We start from the raw sequence: 20,784 nt of genomic DNA, 5'->3' as shown, positions 1-20,784 counted from the left end.
AAACTAAAGTTAAGGGAGAGAGAGAGAGAGAGAGAGAGAGAGAGAGAGAGATTAATTTTAATTTTTTAGTTTTTTTAATTTTTTATTCATATTTTTATCAATTTTGATACAAAAATACCATTTTGCCCTTGCATTTAACAAAAAAGTTAACAAAATTAATTTAATTTTTTAGTTTTTTTAATTTTTTATTCATATTTTTATCAATTTTGATACAAAAATACCATTTTGCCCTTGCATTTAACAAAAAAGTTAACAAAATTGCTGGCATGACCATTTGTTCTAACGAAACTAAAGTTAAAAGACCACAGGAACTATTTTGGAAATTAAGGAGGGTGTATTCAATTGTGATTTTAATAGATTGTTTTAAAGCTTAAAAGTACGGCGGTATTCAATTAGGACTTTTAAGTAATCAATAAAAATCTGGTAGTATTCAATTAGGATTTTTAAATAATCAATACAAGTCCGGTGGTATTCAATTAGGACTTTTAAAATATAAGAAAAAATACCGTGGTATTCAAAAACTTACTATTTTGAAGTATTTAATTAAATGATGTATTGTGTGAGACTTTTGAGTGTGTGATATAAATACCAAATCACATAACAAATCTCATCTTTCTATGCATGATTCTCATATATGCTCTCATACTTCTTTTTTCCCACTATTCGACTGTACATAAAAAATAAAAATAAAAACATTTTCATAAGAGAGACGATAAAGAAACATTAACAAAAAATACGATATTGCCTCTTCTGGAGGTAATGGGCATTTTCCAATAGCTCTTCTTTCCTTGTAGACAAGCTTATTTGGCGCAAAATTATATTTTCGATACTTTTTGTTTAGAATCTCCTGCTCATTGTAGACATTTCCTCGCAAGGAGTTGCAGCCCTCTACAACTCTGCCAGTTGCTTGATATAATGCAAAAAATTTATGCGTAGCTGTTACGCATACAGCGCACATGGCTAAATATTTTTTCTAATTCCCTGTCCTAAAACGTTTGAGACCAAGACAAAACAAACAAACAAAAAGAAGAAAACCCACAATCTAAAAGAAACATTGATAACCTGCAAGGTGTTTTTTTCACTCCACAATTTTGGTCCAAGATTTGACAAAAACTAGGAGTAGTCGTGGGGTTTAGGCTAGGAGTTTTCAGTACCTTTTTTTTTTTTTTTTTTTCAAGTATTAATAAAAGCATTAACCCTTACAACTCTCACTCTCTCTCCCTAAAACCCTCTCTTGTCTGTCTGTGTGTGCTTGTGGGCTCTGTTCCTCTTACAAGATAGACGGCCATGGAAAACTCACAGAAGAAGCAAGTGTTCCTATTCTACTGCGCTGAATGCGAAGACCTTGCTCGACAGGTCGCTTCTCAGTCTGACCACATAACCCTCCAGACCATCAAATGGAGGTTCTCCCTCTCTCTCTCTCTCCTCAAACTTGTTTTGTCATGCTCTGTGCTCCTTTATTTGTTCCTCTTGATAGTCTGGTTTCCTACCATTTTATTAATTCTGCTTTGTTTTGTTTCCTAGTCATGAATTTGAGATGGGTTCTTCTTTTTCAGCTCACTTTTTCAAAAGAAAAAATGGGCACTTTTCCTTTCATCTGTTATTTCTGAAGGTTGTGATTCAATGAATTTTAACAGAATACAAAACCAAAAGAGCGAAACTTGTGATCTTCTGTAAAGCTGTGCATACAAGAGTTTGGAAAAGTGGAGAACTTGAATGCTGAATTAATTGATTAAGAAAGAATCTTTCAGACCAAAAAAGTGTAATTGAGAAAGATTTATATGAGGGATGCCTTTTAGTTATAAAAAATTTGACTATCCCACTGTATTTTACTTATAATTTTACCAATTGATTCCCTTGTCATAGATGCCTAGATGGGGGCAGTGGTTAAGGAAAGTTGAGACTAGCATATTTAGTTCAGGATGTGTAAGATAAGTGGGAGTACTGATTGGATCGTATATATACAGGACTTTTGATGATGGATTTCCAAACATTTTTATAAACAACGCACAAGACCTTCGAGGCCAACATGTTGCCTTTCTTGCATCATTTAGCTCTCAAGGAGTTATCTTTGAACAGCTTTCTGTAATATATGCACTCCCCCGGCTGTTTGTTGCATCGTTCACATTAGTTTTGCCTTTCTTTCCAACTGGTTCCTTTGAACGAATGGAAGAAGAAGGGGATGTAGCAACTGCATTTACCATGGCAAGAATGTTGTCCAATATTCCCATATCAAAAGGTGGCCCAAACAGTGTACTCATCTATGACATACATGCTTTACAGGTTTGTCTGCATATCCATTTTTTATTTTTTTTCCTTCTCTTATTCTCATGGACAAGCTTTTTAGTAATTAAACGGGCTAAGATTTTCTGATATGAATTTTTCTATCAAGTAATTTGTACATGATGCTGCTGAAAACTTTGTATTTGAGTTACTCCAGTTACAGATATTTATGCATACGTACCATTCCATCTAGTCTCCTTTTCATTAAGGTGTAGTGCAGTAGTGTAATAATAGGATGCAGTTGATCATCCAACACCTCATGCCCCTGCAGTTCTAATTCTCTGAAATTTGTTTCTTAACTCCACTCTAAGCGTCATAAACAAACTTTTCATTTGTAAGTGATGAACAGAAATTTGTATAATAACAATTATATGCCCCCTAAAAAAACAATCACATACATCTGCAACCTAATAACTTTTATAGGTCAACGTTTGTCTGCAACTTATTACCACACCCCTATTTCTATGATAATTTGTTCTTTTCTCTTCTTTCTTTAGCTCACCAGTGTTTGACCTCTGTTTGCAATTCTCATTTTCTCCATTTCTATGATTTCACATGGGTTGGGATTGTATATTGTTGATTGTCATTACCTTATTGACTGAATATTTGTGTTCTGTACTTCCTTTCTTTTTTGCAGGAAAGATTTTATTTTGGGGACCATGTTTTGCCTTTGTTTGAGACTGGAATTCCACTCTTGAAGCAGCGTCTCCACCAGCTTCCCAACTCTGATAAGGTGAGTGTGCTGCACTATCTTCCATGTGTCTCATAATGAATCGTTATAATCGTTTTTTGGGTTTATTTGCATTGTCTATAAATGCTTGCCAAGTGGCTCTATTCTCTGTATTTATGATTTCCATTCTAATTAAAGTCACCTCTCAGATAGTTGTTGCATTTCCCGATGATGGAGCATGGAAGCGATTCCACAAGCAGTTGGATCACTTTCCCATGGTTGGTTTGAACTTTTGCTTAAAGTGAGAATTATTTCTATTATCATTTTAAATCTCACCTTTATGAATTGGATGTTTTTTAATGGCAGGTGGTGTGTAATAAGGTTCGTGAAGGTGACAAGAGGATAGTTCGGATCAAGGAGGGAAATCCTGCTGGTTATCATGTAGTCATTGTTGATGACTTGGTGCAATCTGGCGGCACCTTGATCGAGTGCCAGGTATATTTCCAATGGGTGACCCCTACTTATCAACACCTTTCTTCCCTACTCTTTATATACTCATGAACCTGTTGCTTCTGAATTTTGACATGTTTAAGTTCTTTCAAGATTGCAAATCTTCATGGTATCACTACAGGTCTTGGCTGTAGTTTGTATTCTGAATATCATAGAGCTAGCTTTTTAAAGCTTGGCCTAGATTGTGGACCTCTTGTCCACGCTAGGAAGTTTTGTTGTAACTATTAGTGTTTATCAATGAAGCCTTTGTATCTGTAATTGGTATGTGTACATCAGAAACATAAAAGCATTTCAAACATTTATGCCATGCTTTCGGAACTTGAAATATTCCATAATCATTCCCTTTGTGTCTTTTATTCTGGCAGAAAGTTTTGGCTGCTCATGGTGCAGCCAAGGTTAGCGCTTATGTCACCCATGGTGTATTTCCTAAACGCTCATGGGAGCGGTTCACTCACAAGGATGGTAAGTACTTGCATGCTATTGTATACATGTCATCTTTCATGTCATCTTTGTAATTGTAATTTCTATGATCCTTATTGCCAGTTGATTTGATTTTCAGAAGGCTCGGAGAAGGCATTTGCCTACTTTTGGATCACGGATTCCTGCCCGCTTACTGTCAAAGCCGTGGCAAATAAAGCTCCCTTTGAGGTGTTAAGTCTTGCAGGTTCCATTGCTGATGCTCTACAGATTTGAACGCATGCACTAAAAAATACAATTAGACAATTTGCAATACTTATGACATCATTATTCTGCCGGCAAGTTCTGATATAAGTAGGTGATTTCACATTTTATTTTACTAATGAGTCATGACACATTGACTGAAATTCGGATTGCTTCTAGAATTCCGCATTTAACGTTAGAACTTGTCCTATTGTAACTCTCAGCTTTATAATGCGTTCGCAAAGACAATAATTTAGTTGAGTTTGTGCCTCCCATGTGTTATGTATGGCCTGAGCTGCTCATCAACAGCTTTGCTTTGTTCGTAATCTGTTACCTACTTTACAAGCCAGACGCAAGGGAACAACTAAACCTTCGTAGCAACCAAACTAAAGATGTTACTCAATCCACTGCATGGTTGATTTCTGACTGTCAATACATGCGGAGTCCACTACATGGTTGTCCTTATACCCTTTCCTGGCTTGCTCTTCCAATATATTTTTTGTTTTTTTAAACATTATATTTGGGTTGAACATTGCGTCCAGCATGCCCGGTACTCGTGCCGGGCGTGACACAAACATGCATTCTCCAATTGAAATGAATCGTGCTCAGTGCCATGTTTGTGCCTGTTCAACCTCTTTTACACCCACTCTGACCAACATTCTCTTTGAAAATCCCAGCAAGCATATCCAACAATGAACTTTCAAACAAATGACATTGAGAGATTAAAATTTTGTGCGCGCACCATGAGAGAGAGAGAGAGAGAGAGAGAACATCTGTACATCCGTATATTTATTTAATTCAGGACAAAGTTTTTTGGTATATGACAACACCGACCCACTATGAACATGACGATTCTGTTTGTCTCCCTTCTATGAATTTTTTTTCCTCCTTAAACAGCCCTGAAGCCCTATTACCCAACAGGGCATTTTAGCCATATGAACACGTAAAATCATATTTGCAAATGGGATTTTAAAGACCCAGGACATTACCAAAAACAACAAAAGGAAAAAACCAAAAGGAGAAATTCTGCACAAACCGTTGAGCAATGCATATGGCTGCAGAGAGACTTCACAATTCAGCTATATGCTTCACCTTATTCTAATCCCTTGGTTGAATAACAATTTGCACTCTACAAATTAACAAAATGCTCTCTGCCCGCTTTCCCTTCCATACTTTCTCAGTAAATATCAGAGTTATCCAGTACTCAAAAGCGGACATTAGCCATAATTTAGTTATTATAAGCCCCATACCTCGACTTCTCTCTCTACTCTGTACACTTGACTATGCAGAAGTTAGCAGCCCTGTCCCCCTCAGGCATGTAAGAATACCAATACATTGTTAACTGTTCTCTGGCTTCTCATCCAGATCCCCCTTTGGGCTGTCCAATGAGTCACCCAAGTAAGAGCCATCCGGCTGCCGGATACATATGTTTAAGTTTCTGGAAAGGAAAGTTTCCTGGGGGATCCACAAACATAAACATATGAATATATCAGAAAACAATATAGGGTGTTTGTGTTTGAGAACTGGAGCAGAGAGAGCAACATCATTATAACAAAACAAGACATATAACTCAAACATATAACCTGGTCACTAGTCTCTTGGCCCTCTGAGTGGAAAAGAATGGGCCGACAACGCTTGTCCTCATTCATTAGGCTTGAATTCTGAAAATGAGTCACAAGGGCAGCTTTGCCCTGGATTCGTGCATATGCCAATGAAGCAACTTTTTCACTGTTGAACTTCTCCCATTTCTTCCCATTAAATGCCTGCACCAATTTAATGGTTTGAGTACTCTCGTAAACATTAAATGCATTCTCATTAGTTTTCACTCTGACTGATGAATTTGAACATTCTCAAATTGCCAATCAAATATCAAGAAAAAGTTCTTCGGTTCAAGCTAGTGAATAAAGCACCCAAATACAATTTAACCAACAACAAACAAAGGAATAAAATGGCCCAAAATTAACCTCATAAAAGGCTATAATATGGGAAGGAGACACCATATTGATGAAGGCATAACCCACATTGCACTTATTCTGCAAAGAGAGCAGGGTGCTGATTAGCATTAGATAAACTTGAGGAATTATGGAGCACTCACATCAAATAGTAGCGCAAAGAATCACCTTAAAGTCGATTGGCAGGTAGAGAAAATCATATGTACCACAGTGATTTTCATCAATAGCAGCCAGCAGCATTTTTGAAGTGTACCTAATATGAGAAAGACGAGCAAAATGATAAAGGTATTCAAAATGATAAAAGAGTTGCAAGCATATACTTCCTAGGATGATTACAACTTTTTTTCTTACTTGTTCGGGATGTTTTTTATCATTAAAGTAGTCCTAATATCTTCCCCACTGATAATTTTATCCAAATCAAGTTGATACTGTTTTTTGCTATCTATTTGATTCCCAGTATTCTCAATTCGCCGACTTCTACTACGATCAGCCAACATTTCATTGATGGTTGCTGCTGGTCCAGTATATGAGCCATTTCCAAGGTACATAGGGCCATGCTTTGGCATTGACATCATTCTGAAACTAGGCGAGCTATTTTCAGTAATGTTTCCTGGAAGACCCACACCAGCACTTAATGTTGCACGACCGCCCATGTTCATCATGTAATTCCCACTGTTGCGACTTAAAGCCATGCCCCCAAACACTGGATTCATGAAGGATGTTTCTGGTGACTCTGGAAAAAAGCCAAAATGTCTATCCAGAGGAACACCAGATGGAGCAGATCCCACATGTTGGCTATGTGAACTCAGGAAAGAACCATGCCGGCTACTCAATGAAAAACCTTGTCCCTGTCCACTGGATGAAAATGGATTCCCCACAGATGAGGTTGGCCAGGCAGAAGAATTATGCTCAGCATAAGGAGTTGGACTTCCCCAGAGAAACTGAGGACCTGACAATGTTCCAATCCCTGCTGAATTTGAATTTGACTCACCAAATGAGATGGGACCTGGACTTGCACTTAATTTCTGCTCAGGATAGGAATGGGAATGCTGATACCCTGCTCCTTGTGTTGATGTGGAGTTGCTATATATTTGATTTATAGGGTTTAACCTTCCTTGATCTTTACCAATAGGTGCAATCTTTGGAGAGTTAGACACATGAGCTGGGAGAATTGAAGCTAACCCAGGCAAATGGTTGCTGTCTGGACTGAGGCTTCCCAAACCTGGGGACTTACTGAAAGCTGGCTGGTTATGCTCAATGGGGCTTCCGATGTGTGCCCAGGTACCTATCACGGTAACAAATCAATTGTTTAGCTTCAGCAGGCCATGCAATCCTAATAAGAGCCAATCCAGCACTTGGTGAAAACAAGCGCATCGGTCATTGGTGAGAGATCTACCTGGAGGAGAGTTGGTCAATGGTGAACCCACTTGATGTCGGAAACTCCGAGTTTCATCTTGTTCAAGCTCTTGAGTGAGTTGTTGCATCAAGCTAAACCAAAAAAAAAAATGTGATGAATTAATTCCTTGCCCAGCTTAATTATTTAATAAAAAATCAACAGTATTTCTGTTGTAGTGGGATTCAAGAAAGGTTATATAATACAAACAGAGTCAAAACATATAAAGGATAGTAAGATTCAAAGGAAGAAGAAGCTTGACAATTCATGAAAATATGTGTTACAAACTCTCCATAAAATAGGGGGAAAGCATCTAAAAATTCTATACATGGCACAGGATCTATGTATTGATTTTTTAATAGGTAAGCAAAGGAGGCTCCAAAAGAACATCCCCGGATAAGATTCCAACGGGTCAAAGGAAGCCCAGCCCAAATCGAAAGTGTAACCATTAAATTTGAATCAGAGCTTTAATCTAAGACTCCACTTCACAGGATGAAAGTTACCTCTTGAAACACATTTATTTTCTGTGGATAATTATTTTTTGAAGTCAACTAAGCAGCCAAGACTGTAAAAAAATATTTTTCAGATTATGCCCAGGAATCTGACAATCTTGACTAAAGTTCTCATGAACACTTCACGTTGAACTTCAGTAAAATATTTTTATTTGATGCGAAACTAAATTTTTGCGTACAGTAATTGCCAGTGTTTGAAGACATTGCACTGAATGGAGGATTTGGAAATTTGATTTTTGTGTGAGACATTTAAAGGGAAAAATTCAACAAGTGAAAGCACCATTAGTCAAATAGGCAACATTACACTTACAAGATCCAAGGAAATTAATGGATGATGAAATTCAGGGCAATACAAAATGTCTAAACTCATATTGCAAATTGTTGCAGAACCCAAAGTAAATTGATACTTACGTTCTACGTGCTCCACCAGGGCGGCTAGGTTCGAGCTTTATGCGTTTCCCAGCTATGTCACTCCTATTTAATGCCCGTAAAGCTGCCTCTGCAGCTCTAACATCATAAAACTCTATGAATTTATGGTGTCTCTTGTGTGGTGTTTCCCGAATCTGCATTTTGTACTCATGGAATGTTAAATATCAGACAACCAATCAAGATAATAAAAAGGTGCACAACTGCACATACAAAACAAGAATGCTAACAAAACGACACAACATTTATGCACTAAAATTTACCTCTTTCACTTCTCCATAAGCCCCAAATATCTGTCTCAGGTCATCATTTGACACTGATGCATCCAAATTGAACACCACAAGAGTTCCTTGGTTGATATCCTTTTCTGACGGATTATCCTGGATTTCAGCAGAGAACAGGACGCATTACGAAGATGTTGAATGAATAACTAGTACAATACCAAACTATTATGGATAACATCTATTCAAACCTTAGGAATTGAAAAATGAATGTCAAGTTTCCTTCGTCTCAAGGGCTTGTTCTGTAATGCACGCATTGCAGTGCGAGCAGCTCGGATATCATAGTAAGATATCATCACAAAGCCCCTATGCTTGCATGCAGTGTATAAAGTTCTGATATCCCCATATTGCTAAGGAAAAAAAGGGATGGGTCCATAAATCAATAAGAATCAAGAGTATCAAAATGCAGACGAAAAGTTGCACATACACACCAAAAATATATATATAAAAACTCAAAAACACTGCCGATACCAATTACAAACTTTCTGTTTCCCATACACACAAAGAGGAAACGAGAGAGAGGGAGAGAAAATCATTGCAAGGGCAAAGAAACCAGTGCACCAAATACATCATCTACCAAAAGATTGTGTTGCAAAGAAATTCCCACTGACAAGAACAATGTTCGCAGTCGCACTTGAATTATCTGTAATGAACACTGAAAGTACAGTACAACAAATTTGTCACCAAAAGTGGTCTCTAACTATAACAGGTAAGTTCTTAGAATCCAACCCTGAAACCTACCTGTGTCATTCAGCGAATCAGCCAATGCAAGTTGCAACAACAAACGAATTTAAAACAACACCAACTCAACAAAGCGAGCATGATTGGAACTCCAAAGTGCAAGGGAAATGAGTTACATAACAAGTTCTGCCAGAACATTTACTTGCATGGATGAAACTAATAAAGGAAAGGCCCTCTCCATGATATCAAAAGTTGATTGCTTGATTTTCTTTGCAATAAGGAACTTTATGAACTTGAATAGTCTTAAGTTTCTAATAAGGGATTTTAAAGGGACAAGAGACAATTCCATTGAATCAGGAAGCTAGAATTCATTTTGTTCCATTTCATAGACAAGTCTCACCTAGAGTTTTATTATTATTTTTCTTCATTTGTCTGAAAAGCAAGAATCCCTCCTAAAACTTACTACCTAAAAACACCATGAAAATATTTTGACTTTTGGGAAAATCACCATGGCCTCGGATTTAATAACTCACCAAGTACTCCAAAGCAACCCGCAATTCACCCACCCAAAAGAAAACAAGTGAACAATTTATTTTTGGTCGAATAAAACAAGTGAACATTAAACCAAAACATAACCAGGAGAACAAATAAAATAAGCAAGGAACAGAGGCCAAGTAAAATTGACACTTATAATGAAATAACTGGAAATACCTCAAATAGAGTTCTCAATTCAGAGTCCTCCACATTACTATTGATATTTCTAACGAACAAGGTCCTTGATGGATGCTCTCCATATGGGTGCTCCCCAGCCACAGCTCCCACCCCATTTGGAAGAGCATAATGACCAATCCCATTTGGAACAACCCCATCAGATATGCTTAGTTTTGACATGCCAATGCCAAGGCCATCTTGAGATTCAAAATCCAATTCCATTCCGCCTCCACTGCCAAAGAGGTCGTATTCTTCCACATCCTCCAGCTGATTAGGCAATCGACTTAGATCAAAATCATCTGTTATGCCTGCTAAGAGATCATCTTCATCATCAGGAAGCATGATCCCAAATGCGTTGGATTCAACATTTTCAAGCGGATCCTTAATCTCATTTTCTTGCTCAACATTGTTTAAACTAGGCAAGCTATCATCAACAGACTGACCCAAATGCTCCGAGTCAGAGAAGTTCACTGCATATTGAGTAAATCGAGTCTCAACTCTCAACAACCATTCTACAGATAGGGAAAAATTTTACATTGAAAAAAGAACTCACACATACACTTTTCATGTGGAAGTACAGGCAATGAGCTCGAAAACAAGCTAGTATCACTTGATGCATGATATGCCTCAGTTGCATGAAGAATCCCCCATGCATTACTTTCCAATTTTCTAGGATTATTAACTGATGGAATCTTAAAGGCCCCTACAAAAACGGTTACAAATGACAGATCACGAGAAAGATCATGCATACATAAGGAACTAATATGTATGTAGCATATGCACGTGGCTATGAGCCTGTGCCATGCTTCCATCAGTTAAAGGAAAGAGAAGGAACCTTCAAAACGACCCAACATAGTATCCTGTAAATGTTTCTCCATTGAATCACTTTCTGCAAACACAAGGACGGTAAAAATAGGAAGTTCAACTATCAGAAAAATCTCAAATTTATATTTTTGCTAGTTCAGAAAACATGCATATGTAAATACAGATAAATCACACGCTGATACAAATGTAATGGATTAACAATACATACAGAAGCCCTTATGGTGCAAAGAAATGAAAAGAAAAGAAATAATTAATAATTTTTTAATATAATTTATAACTGATTTACAAATACAAGAGTAAAAGACCATGGCTGAGCTCCTCAATATTTCCCTATTTGTTGAGTCAGCCAAGGAATCAAGTCAGTATCACTCAGAACGTACATAAATGAGAAAGCATCAATAATTGCTGTCTTCATTTCAACCAAGAAAAACCATCAATGATTGGAAAAATGAGCATCAGAGCATGTAAATATATATGTCGGAAGTATCAAAACCTGCAGAGGTACATTTGATCTTTTAAGTACACACAATTTTATGATTCTTTTTTTTTTTCCCCCTAGAAAAAAGTACACACAAATTTAGATGCTTGCATAGAAGAATATAATCAAGGGAGAAAAGTATCCATTAGCACAAAAATAAAATATCCCCCATAATTACAAATGATGGGACGGACTGTTATAACTGCAGTTTTGCATACCAATAACAGAAGGACCTACCGAAACCCAGACAAGTTTTCTAATTGATAGTGTAAAGCTAAAACCAGGTTGACAGATTGCCCCAAAACCAAAGTTTGGGCTGATACAAAATCATGCTAAGCCCATATAATAAGTCAAACACAATCGACTTGGAATTGAGATGAAGAAAGAGCAACAGAAACAACCCAGTAGCTCAAAAATCCAACTGGGTACCAAGTAAACGAAGTTCTCAACTCAAATTTAGCATCTAATTCAACAAAAGGACTTAAATGTTGAAATAACCCTGTACACCTACCTACATCAGAACCCAAATTAGCTGCAAATTATTCAACTTTCCCTCAATAGTAAAATTAATCTCACAGAAATAGAAAAACCCACATGCAATATCAACCAATCACATGCAAAAATCCAAAATTTTCAAACAAAAATCATAGGGGAAAAAACTCAAATTTGAATTACCTCAAACAATCCAGAACTGTTGTTGTTGAGAGAGGGAAAAGAGTAGAGAAAATAGAGAAGAGAGTCAGAGTTACCTTATAGAGAGAGTACAAACAAAAGCAGCAATTAAAGAGAGCCCATTGAAGATGGATTATGTGGCAGCCTGAGTTCAGAGTTGTTTGTCATGATCAAGGAATTGATGAGAAAGAGAAAGAAAGGGTAGAGAGAGTGCATGCGTTTGAGAGTTTCGTAGAAGCAGAGATATTTGTTTCTTCCACTCCTCTACTTCCTTTGCTGTCGCCGAGAAACCAGAGAGAAAATGTATGAAAATTGTAAGAGAAACCCAAAATTAAAAAATGAAATGAAAAAAACATGAAAAATGAAAAACAGAGTCAAATGATTGGAGGCAAGGACCAGTGGCAGCGGGACATGAAAAATATTTTATTATTTCCAACACTCACACACTCACACACAAACCATCGAAAACAAAACACCAAGCTCTCTCTCTCTCTCTCTCTCTCTCTCTTCAACTAGAAATTCGGCTGCATTTGAATTTCATTTGGCGTCCGTTGACACAAAGCATATGATATATGACACACCGCAATCCAAACTCTTATGAAATTCGGATAATTTCGCGGGGGTCTTTGACCCTTGTGCTTGCTGGAATTACGTAACTGCCATACTTCCCTCGCTTTTGCGGATGCGTGTCCGTGTATGATTGCGTGAGAGGTGGGACGGGACCAATGGGACGAGGAGTTAGAGGCAGCTTTGCTGCTGGTGGTTGCAGGGGATTATTGTAATACTTTATGGAGGTGGGGTTGCTGACGTCTTGTTGCGTCGGCCAGAGTGTTGGGTTCCACTACTTTTCTACGGTATGGCCTGAGGAATAACTGGGACCAATTAAAACTTGCCACGTTTCTTTACTCATGGGTCGACTTTGACCGAGGCCCCGAGATGTAGGGCTTCGGGCCAACCTAATGAACTTTGGGCTGGACTTCTTTCTTTCTCTAATGTATTGGGGGCTAGACTTTAAGACTTAGGTAGGGTTATGTCATCTTAGAATGTAAAATTAAATTAAATAAATAAAAGTTACGTTTTCTTAAAGGCTTTTTTTATTGAAATTAGGCGATAATATTCTAAATTCACACACACTGCAAGTATGCTAAGACTCGAACTCATGATCTTTACTAGAGAGAGTTTTTGTACAAAACCACTATACTAACGGGTTCTTTGCATTTTAAATCATATTTTGAATAGATTAGCACGTAAAATTGGATTGGAAAGAATATCCTTCATTAACACTAGTGTTTTTGCGGTTTCAAGTCTAGGTCTTGGTTCCAAGGTCAAGGAGAATAAATAAGAAAACTACAAAGCTAACCTCATCCCATATCGATGTCATCCTAACTCAATATTCAATAAGTATGATAAATTATAACCTCCTTTTTTTTTTCCAAAAATATGAAATAATAAATTTAAAATTTAAAAAAATGGTGTTGGGTGTTGGGTGTTGTGTGTGTGTTTGCTCCAAACCAAATTTTGTGATCACTGATCATGGGTGGGGCCCATATTCCATGATGACATTATTGTATAGACTGGGTTTTTATACGTGGATGAAGCATGGTCCATGGAATATAAGCAGAGTGGGGGAATTGAAATACTTCTGATTGGTCAATTGAGAAGTGGGCTCTCTATGTTGGACTTCGGCAAATCCATCAATTTTGTGGGCTTTTTGGGGCCTCAGGGTTTTTCTTTCTGTGGGCAATTACAAAGTTTTGCTCTATTTTTCTGTTTTCTAGATTCAAACGCGTTCGACAAATATTACCTGGAATTTTCTAATCCATGTAATTGATCACATGCAAAACGAGTTACGCAAAGTGCAAATGTAAAATACTATATTATCAATTTGAGTTGATTAAGTTATTCCATAAGATCTTCTTATCTTTCTGGTCATACTTGTTTTGTCATCGAAGCCCTTAAAATCGATTTAGCGAAATCTTAACGATAGTTATGTACCGCGTATGCGTGTGATTGTTTACTTAAGCCTCAAATTCAACGACCGGCCTCAAGATTCAATTTATTTCCTTTTTGAATTTTTGGCTTCATACATATATAATATATTATTTTTTCAATTGTCGGTGTACATTTTATACATCAACGATTGATAATCACTGAGACGCGCGTCACAGTCGTATCGAAAGCAAGCTTAATTTGGACACCTAACCCCCCAACCCCACCAAAAAAAAAAAAAATTACTGGGAAAGTAGATAGAAAGAGCATGTTATGGCTTTCTTTGCTCAAAAGACAAACATTCTAGGGAGAGTAAGAAAATGAAAGTGGAAGCACAAGGCCAAAGCAAAGCCACATATAGAAGGGGCTTTTTGGGGTTTTGTGTTGAGTTGGCAGCAGTTGGCATATCAACCAAGCACTGAGGGAGGAGAGAGGAGAGGGGAGCATCAGCATCATGAGCAATGCACCTTCATGAAGATGCAATCATGTATGCAATTTGCAAACCGACAGTTGTGGGATCCACTTCCACAGGTCCCACCCACAATATGAAAAGTAGGATCCACCTACTTTTCTTCCCCCCGCCGGTCGCTCACTTTGCTCAAAGAAAAAGTTCACGTGGCCATGTGGGGTTGGGGGGGGTTTTTGACATGACAGGATATACTTGTGATGGAGGTTAGGGATATCCCTTTTTCCCTCAACACGTAATATAACCGTACAAATACCTAGCACATACTACTTGTACAGTTTACATATACGTATTTGGTGCTGCTGCCCATTTGACTTTTCGACTACGGATCCGTGCAAGACGCGGGTATGCCTTGACGTGTCGGATTTCTATTGGGCACGGCATTGCTTTGCCTGCATTTGCATGGGCTTGGCTGGCTGGAAAAAGTCCACTTCTTCTTATTCGTCTTCTTCCATGAAACGACTCCGAGGCTCATAATTTATGTGGTGGCTATTGGATTGTGTCGTCAGCCACGTCAACATCTTGTATATATATGTATGTACATAAGTGTTTTAGTTTAGGTACCATGATACAAACTCCACATGCATGCTATAATATTTTGCTTTTTTTAATGATAAGTTCAAAATCTCTATCTAGAATATATTTTGTGTGTGTTCTTTTTTCATGCTCCTTTCCTTTGACTGATTGTGCGTTTGTTTTACTTTTGTTTGTGGCCATTTGTCTGATTAAGAATGGTAATCTGAGCTGTCGGGCAAAGTCATGTAAAAAAGAATCCGTTGGGATTCAAGAGTTGGATATTTTATATGATATAACTTTACAAAAATTAAGCCTTTTTAACTCACTTGATGCAACTGATAAAGGTTATTCCAAACTCATTATTATTGTTCAAGACTCTCTTGTTGCCTAAACTTGAGAATTTAATCGTAAAAATTTCAATGCTCAAAGTATCATCTCATAGTGCAAAATCGAATAATGCTTTGTCTCGAGAGATCCGGCCTTTTCTCCCTTAGCCTAATTTTCTCCAAACATGAAGGTTGTGTTTCAAGTTGGATTGGAGGGGAACTATTATAAATGAGGCAGTTGTTAGAGTTTTTTTTTTTTGTTCATCAAAACGAAATTATAAACTAATAATATTATAATATACGTATATACGAGAAGAAGAATCGAACTCAAGTGCAAATAGCCGAATACAGTAGCTTAATCCAGGTCTACACATTTTATATCCAAAGATGAAGAAAAGTAGTAAATTATTAGGGAAGTTAGAAAGATGTAGAAAGAAGGAAAAACTCTAGCCATCCCTAGTACCTAGCTCTCACCTCATATGGTATAAGCTAAGAATAATGCTCTAACTTCCTCCATGCGTGTCGACTGGATAAGCACAAGCATGACCTATTTATATATAAAAGATTTACACAAGAAGGAGCTTATACTTATAGGGTAATAATATAATCAAAGACCAAATTACTAGCTTTTTGCTAGCCTTGGACTAAAAACAGAATAAACAAAATGATTGAATGAAAACGACACAACTTTTTTTAGTGCCCAAGATTCGGCATTCAACTTCCTTTTTCAGGCTTGATTGTGAAAGGAAATGAATTATAGTAAATCTAATTGTTAAATCCCTTAATTTTTGCAGCAAAATCATCTCCCCTTCAATCAGTGGCTTGTGGAGTTTTCACGGCAAGCTATTGGAGAAAGGGATATATATATATATATATATATTCATATATTTTTAGTACATCTTTTGTCTTCTGATATGAGCCACAAGGAAACATATAATTTATATGTGATAGAAACAAGCAACCCCCCCATGAAAATAAATAAAATTATAAAGACATGAGGGACAAACAACTTTTTTATTATTATCAAAATGAGAACTTTCATTCAAAAAGAAGCGACGTCAATACAACAAGGACTCTTGACTTCTCTACAAAATGGCTTCATTAAAACCTTATCATAAAAAACCTAAATGAAAGAAATCCGGCTAAAGAGAGGGACAAACAACTTTTCTTTTGCTTTTAGGAGGAATAAAAAAATGCAAGGGTTTTATTCTCAAATAATTAATATTGATTAGTGGATGCCTACATGCCCCACATCGCATGTTGATAAAGAAAGAAATGCTGGTATTGTGTCCCCCAACTTTTGAGGTCTGCCTGCCTCCACCCCCACTCCAAAACTTCAAAAGCGATTTGAGGTGATCAAGATGGTTTTGGATCACGCAGTTTTTACTTTTCTGTGGAAACGCTTTTCTTTGAAAATTGAGTTTCAGATCCATTTTTTGTCTTCTGTTCTTCTGTTGCCTTTTTGTAGCAGGAAGATGTTTGTGTGTGTGTGTGTATATATACATATATATCACCCTTTTGATTTCATGCAATATTTATTCTTCAACTGCTAGATAGTTTTCTTCAATGTTGTAAAATATCTCAAACGTTTCTTAATATGGTTCTGTTGGTAAAATGTCTTATCGTCGGACAAGAGATATAACACCAAATATTCAAGCTTCATTTAAATTTGACCAACTACCTTGGTTTAGTGGTATGGTATCTGTCTTCATTTTGTTGGAAGATGTCTCATGATCAACTCACCTGAATAACAAGGACGATGAATTTAATATCTAGTTATGAGTACGTTCTCAAAATGGTGCAATTCCCATATGTAATTGGTTTATAATAATTATTTTTGGCAAATTTTTCTTCCATATTTATTTACAATAATATTACATGATCCAATACCAAAAGTCAATTGAGGTTGGATAAAACGTCCATGTTGGAAGGTGCAGCACTTGCTTTCAAGTACCCATAAAACAAAAAATAAAGCACCAAACGGATACATGTATAAGATTTGCTGGTGGTATGGAATTTTCATTTTCTTTAATATATAGTTATTATATGGCAAAAATAAAATAATGTGCAGCACATATTGGCTAATTATTTCTAGGTTCTTATTTTTGGGTGGTCCTCATCTATAAACCTTATTTAATATACCAATTGTGACCATTCAAGTGTTGGCACATGGAAACTAGATTTTATGTCAAGTAATCACCAATTGATACGGACTACTAAAAATAATTTATCAAATTAGGTGGATTCTTAATGAGAAGTTGAAAACTACCCATCTTTAATGCATTGTCTTGATAAACATGCGTGATGCATGATTGAATTTCTTATGGGGTATGATTCTTGATTACTATATATATTCTGATTTCTGATGTGATTTTTAATTATTTGTCGCATATGAGTAATATAATACCATATATTAAACAGATATGAAAATATTCGAATTTGGAATATCTTCTAATACTGGAAGATAAATATCATTTAGAACTAATTGGTAACAACCTCATTTTAGAATTTATTTGAGACGTTATTGATTCTATGTTGGTGGGTCTATTGATTTTACAAAATCCATTCTTATTGGATTGATGATATATTTTTCTTAATGAAAGAAAAACAATATCACAAATAGTTGGAGAAGAAAGAGTGAGTAACGTAGGGGTGGGCACGGTACGTATGGTATGGTATTGAGTCCGTATCTCTACCGATACTAGAAATTTAAATCGGTATGGTACGGTATAAGATTATGGTTTGCCAAAATTCGTACTGTACCGTGCCAAATCAGTATCGGTACGGTATCGGTATCATTTCGATACCAACATGATACAACTAAAAAATGGACCAATTCAATATTCAACACCAAAATAAGTGATGCCTAAGCTACAAATTCAAAGATTCAACATATTCAATATCCAAATCAACAGATTCATCAAATCCAAATGGTTAAAACTCATGCCTTATGGCTTACAAACCAAGATAGTTAAAATTATGCATTATGGCTTACAAAAATACAAACACAATCTAAACATAAATGACAAAAACATAAAATTATACTATTCAGTACGATACGGTATTGACCGGTACCAAAATCTTAATACTGCTACTATACCATACTCTATTGGTACGATACGGTATGATACCAAATATCTCCCCATAACTAATGAAACGGTATGAAATCGATATGGTACGGTGCGGTTAGGATATGATTTCGGTATTTCGGTTTAAGATGCCCGCCCCTAGAATAACGACTCATTTAAATAACAGACTTTATTATCGATACATTATACGTAGTTCCAAATAAAATCATCAAAATTTGATCGGATTTAATTGAATTGTAACGTAAATAAGTCAATATTAAACTTAGCAAATTGATTCTAATTGTATTGGATTAGATTGGATTAAAGCAAAACTCTAAACAATCACGTGATGATCAATAATGGATCACAATTCTAACTATTTTCGCCATACCCTTGCCTTGTTTTTATTTATTGAATAATAAACTTTTTCTTCTTTATATTGTTGAAAGGCTTATTTACTGTAGTGATCTTCGAAACTATGGTCAAATCTCACTTTAAATGACCCAGAATGCCCTCTTGACCAAAGTTTGGTGGTCTATCTTTTTGTTGAAATGTATGCCACATGTCAAAAAAATAAAATAAAATATTTTATTCTTTAAAAAATTTATAATTTTGTTTTTCTCTCTCTTCACTCTCTCCCCTCCGCCTTCCCCTCCTCCCCCCCACCACGACATACCAACCCTTACCAATAAACCCACCTCAGTTTCAGAAAAATCAAATTTGGGTTATAACGTCCTGACAACCTACATAGAAATGTCTTCATTTAAATTTCAAAACTTTTGGGGATGCTCCCAAATCCAATTGCAAGTATAGAATCAAATTAAACCACTCGCATCTTGCATTTTCAATAGGTATTTCCAAGTCTCAAATTAAAAAGAAATTGAATCTCCTTCCAAATCAAACAGAAAATACCCATAACCCATACCAAGTGACAAGGTCGTTTTGGACCTTGAGCACCTCAGCGACGAGCTCGGGCGTAACCTGGCGAAGCTTTCAGAGCTTCGAGATGACTGACGGATCCTAGTGGTTCTGGATCTTGCGCAATGAGGGAGAGAAATGAGAGGAGTGTCCTGTTGGCAGGGTTGGATGATGAAGTGGACGGTGAGGATTGGGGGAGGTATGGGTCCCATTTGGAGAGATCGAATGGTTGAGATTAGAGGGCGGTGGGGGCGTATTTGGGGTTTGAGAAGGAGACGCGGTTGGAGAAAAGGCCGCCGTAGGCTGTGGGTGATTCTGTGAGGGCGGGGGTGGGGGTGTGTCGTGATGGGTAGTTGTTTGGGCGAGGGGAGGGGTCGGGTACAGACAGAGAGAGAGGAGAGAAAAAAGTAATTTTCTAAATTTTTTTTCCTATTTGTTAAATTTTTTTTAAAATTATTATTTTTTCCCATGTGGCATATATTTCAGCAAAAGAATAGGTCCTATTCATGCCATGTCAGCGTTTTTAACAGAATTTTTGACAGAGTTAACGGTGAGGGGCAAATTGAACCACCAAACCTTGGTCAAGGAGGGCATTCTTGGTTATTTTAATTTTCAAGGGGTGAAGTGAGATTTGACCATAATTTCAGAGGTACTACAGTAAATAAGCCTTGTTGAAATTTGATAAATAGATAATATTTATATGATTAATGTGATCACTAGCCTCTTCGCACGAGTTTCAGTGCCTGCAAGAGGTTTTTTTTTAAAAAAAAAAAATTTAAAATTTAAGATTAACATCAAGAGACTCTTTGAAGGTTTGGGGTCATTCTCAATATGGGCCTCCGAGTTTCAATTTCATCAATTACGCCCCATGATTTCAAATCTGACTAATTTAAATATTCTGTTAAGTTGACAGTTTGGTCAGACGTTAACTAATGACGTGTCCATATTGAGAATTTAAACTGATGACGTTAAGGAATTGGTGGGTTCTACATTGGACACGTCATCAGTTAATATCTGACCAAACGGTTTATTTAACATAAGGCTTAAGTTGGTCAAATTTGAAATCATGGAGTGTAAATTAATGAAATTGAAACTTGAGGGCCCATATTGAGAAGGACCCTAAACTTTTAGGGAGTCTCTTGATGTTAATCGTAAATTTTAACCAAAACCACTTATCCACGTGGCACCTTGTAGACCTCCCACATTGCCCCCACCAACCTCCAGCCCACCACTTAAAACCCACCACGTGTACACCACACCTCACCTACCAAACTTTGTGACTTCTGAATCAGCAAAAAATCTGATTAAGCAGGGCAAAAATGCAATTTAGTTTGCAAATCCTTCTTCAATTAGAATATGGAATCTCCATACAAGAATCTGCTAATCTGCCACCTCACTTAAAAACCCACAATATCCGAAACAACCCCTACATTTCCTCGAATTTTCA

General features: G+C 36.8%; 2 protein-coding genes across 5 annotated transcripts; one reads left to right on the top strand and one right to left on the bottom strand.

Moving 5' to 3' along the window:
- The first annotated feature begins 1,177 nt into the window (after positions 1–1,177).
- Positions 1,178–4,398, top strand: LOC117623112 (ribose-phosphate pyrophosphokinase 4). 2 transcript variants are annotated; one of them, XM_034353969.1, is made up of 7 exons: positions 1,178–1,403; positions 1,968–2,283; positions 2,921–3,016; positions 3,163–3,231; positions 3,320–3,448; positions 3,829–3,925; positions 4,023–4,398. In XM_034353969.1, exons 1-7 carry the CDS (start codon positions 1,288–1,290, stop codon positions 4,154–4,156), a joined length of 957 nt encoding a protein of 318 aa, XP_034209860.1. In that variant the 5' UTR covers positions 1,178–1,287; the 3' UTR covers positions 4,157–4,398. The 2 variants fall into 2 exon arrangements, with proteins under 2 accessions (XP_034209860.1, XP_034209861.1); XM_034353970.1 differs by having other exon boundaries at positions 4,026–4,396.
- A 484-nt stretch (positions 4,399–4,882) lies between these two features.
- On the bottom strand, positions 4,883–12,628 carry LOC117621061 (protein MEI2-like 2). 3 transcript variants are annotated; one of them, XM_034351322.1, is made up of 13 exons: positions 12,132–12,557; positions 10,915–10,968; positions 10,633–10,782; positions 10,080–10,549; positions 8,879–9,037; positions 8,670–8,786; positions 8,392–8,543; positions 7,472–7,563; positions 6,427–7,360; positions 6,244–6,328; positions 6,088–6,156; positions 5,707–5,886; positions 4,883–5,578 (listed from the first exon to the last, which is right to left on the bottom strand). In XM_034351322.1, exons 2-13 carry the CDS (start codon positions 10,955–10,957, stop codon positions 5,462–5,464), a joined length of 2,568 nt encoding a protein of 855 aa, XP_034207213.1. In that variant the 5' UTR covers positions 10,958–10,968; positions 12,132–12,557; the 3' UTR covers positions 4,883–5,461. The 3 variants fall into 3 exon arrangements, with proteins under 3 accessions (XP_034207213.1, XP_034207215.1, XP_034207214.1); XM_034351324.1 differs by having other exon boundaries at positions 4,896–5,578; positions 10,639–10,782; positions 12,132–12,628; XM_034351323.1 differs by lacking the exon at positions 12,132–12,557 and adding an exon at positions 12,058–12,110 and having other exon boundaries at positions 4,911–5,578.
- Between the last annotated feature and the right edge of the window lie 8,156 nt (positions 12,629–20,784).

The sequence above is a fragment of the Prunus dulcis genome, chromosome 3 (genome assembly GCF_902201215.1).
Source record: "Prunus dulcis chromosome 3, ALMONDv2, whole genome shotgun sequence".
Taxonomy (NCBI): domain Eukaryota; kingdom Viridiplantae; phylum Streptophyta; class Magnoliopsida; order Rosales; family Rosaceae; genus Prunus; species Prunus dulcis.
Note: the sequence above shows the minus strand (reverse complement) of the source record. Positions and strands in the feature narration are given on the sequence as shown.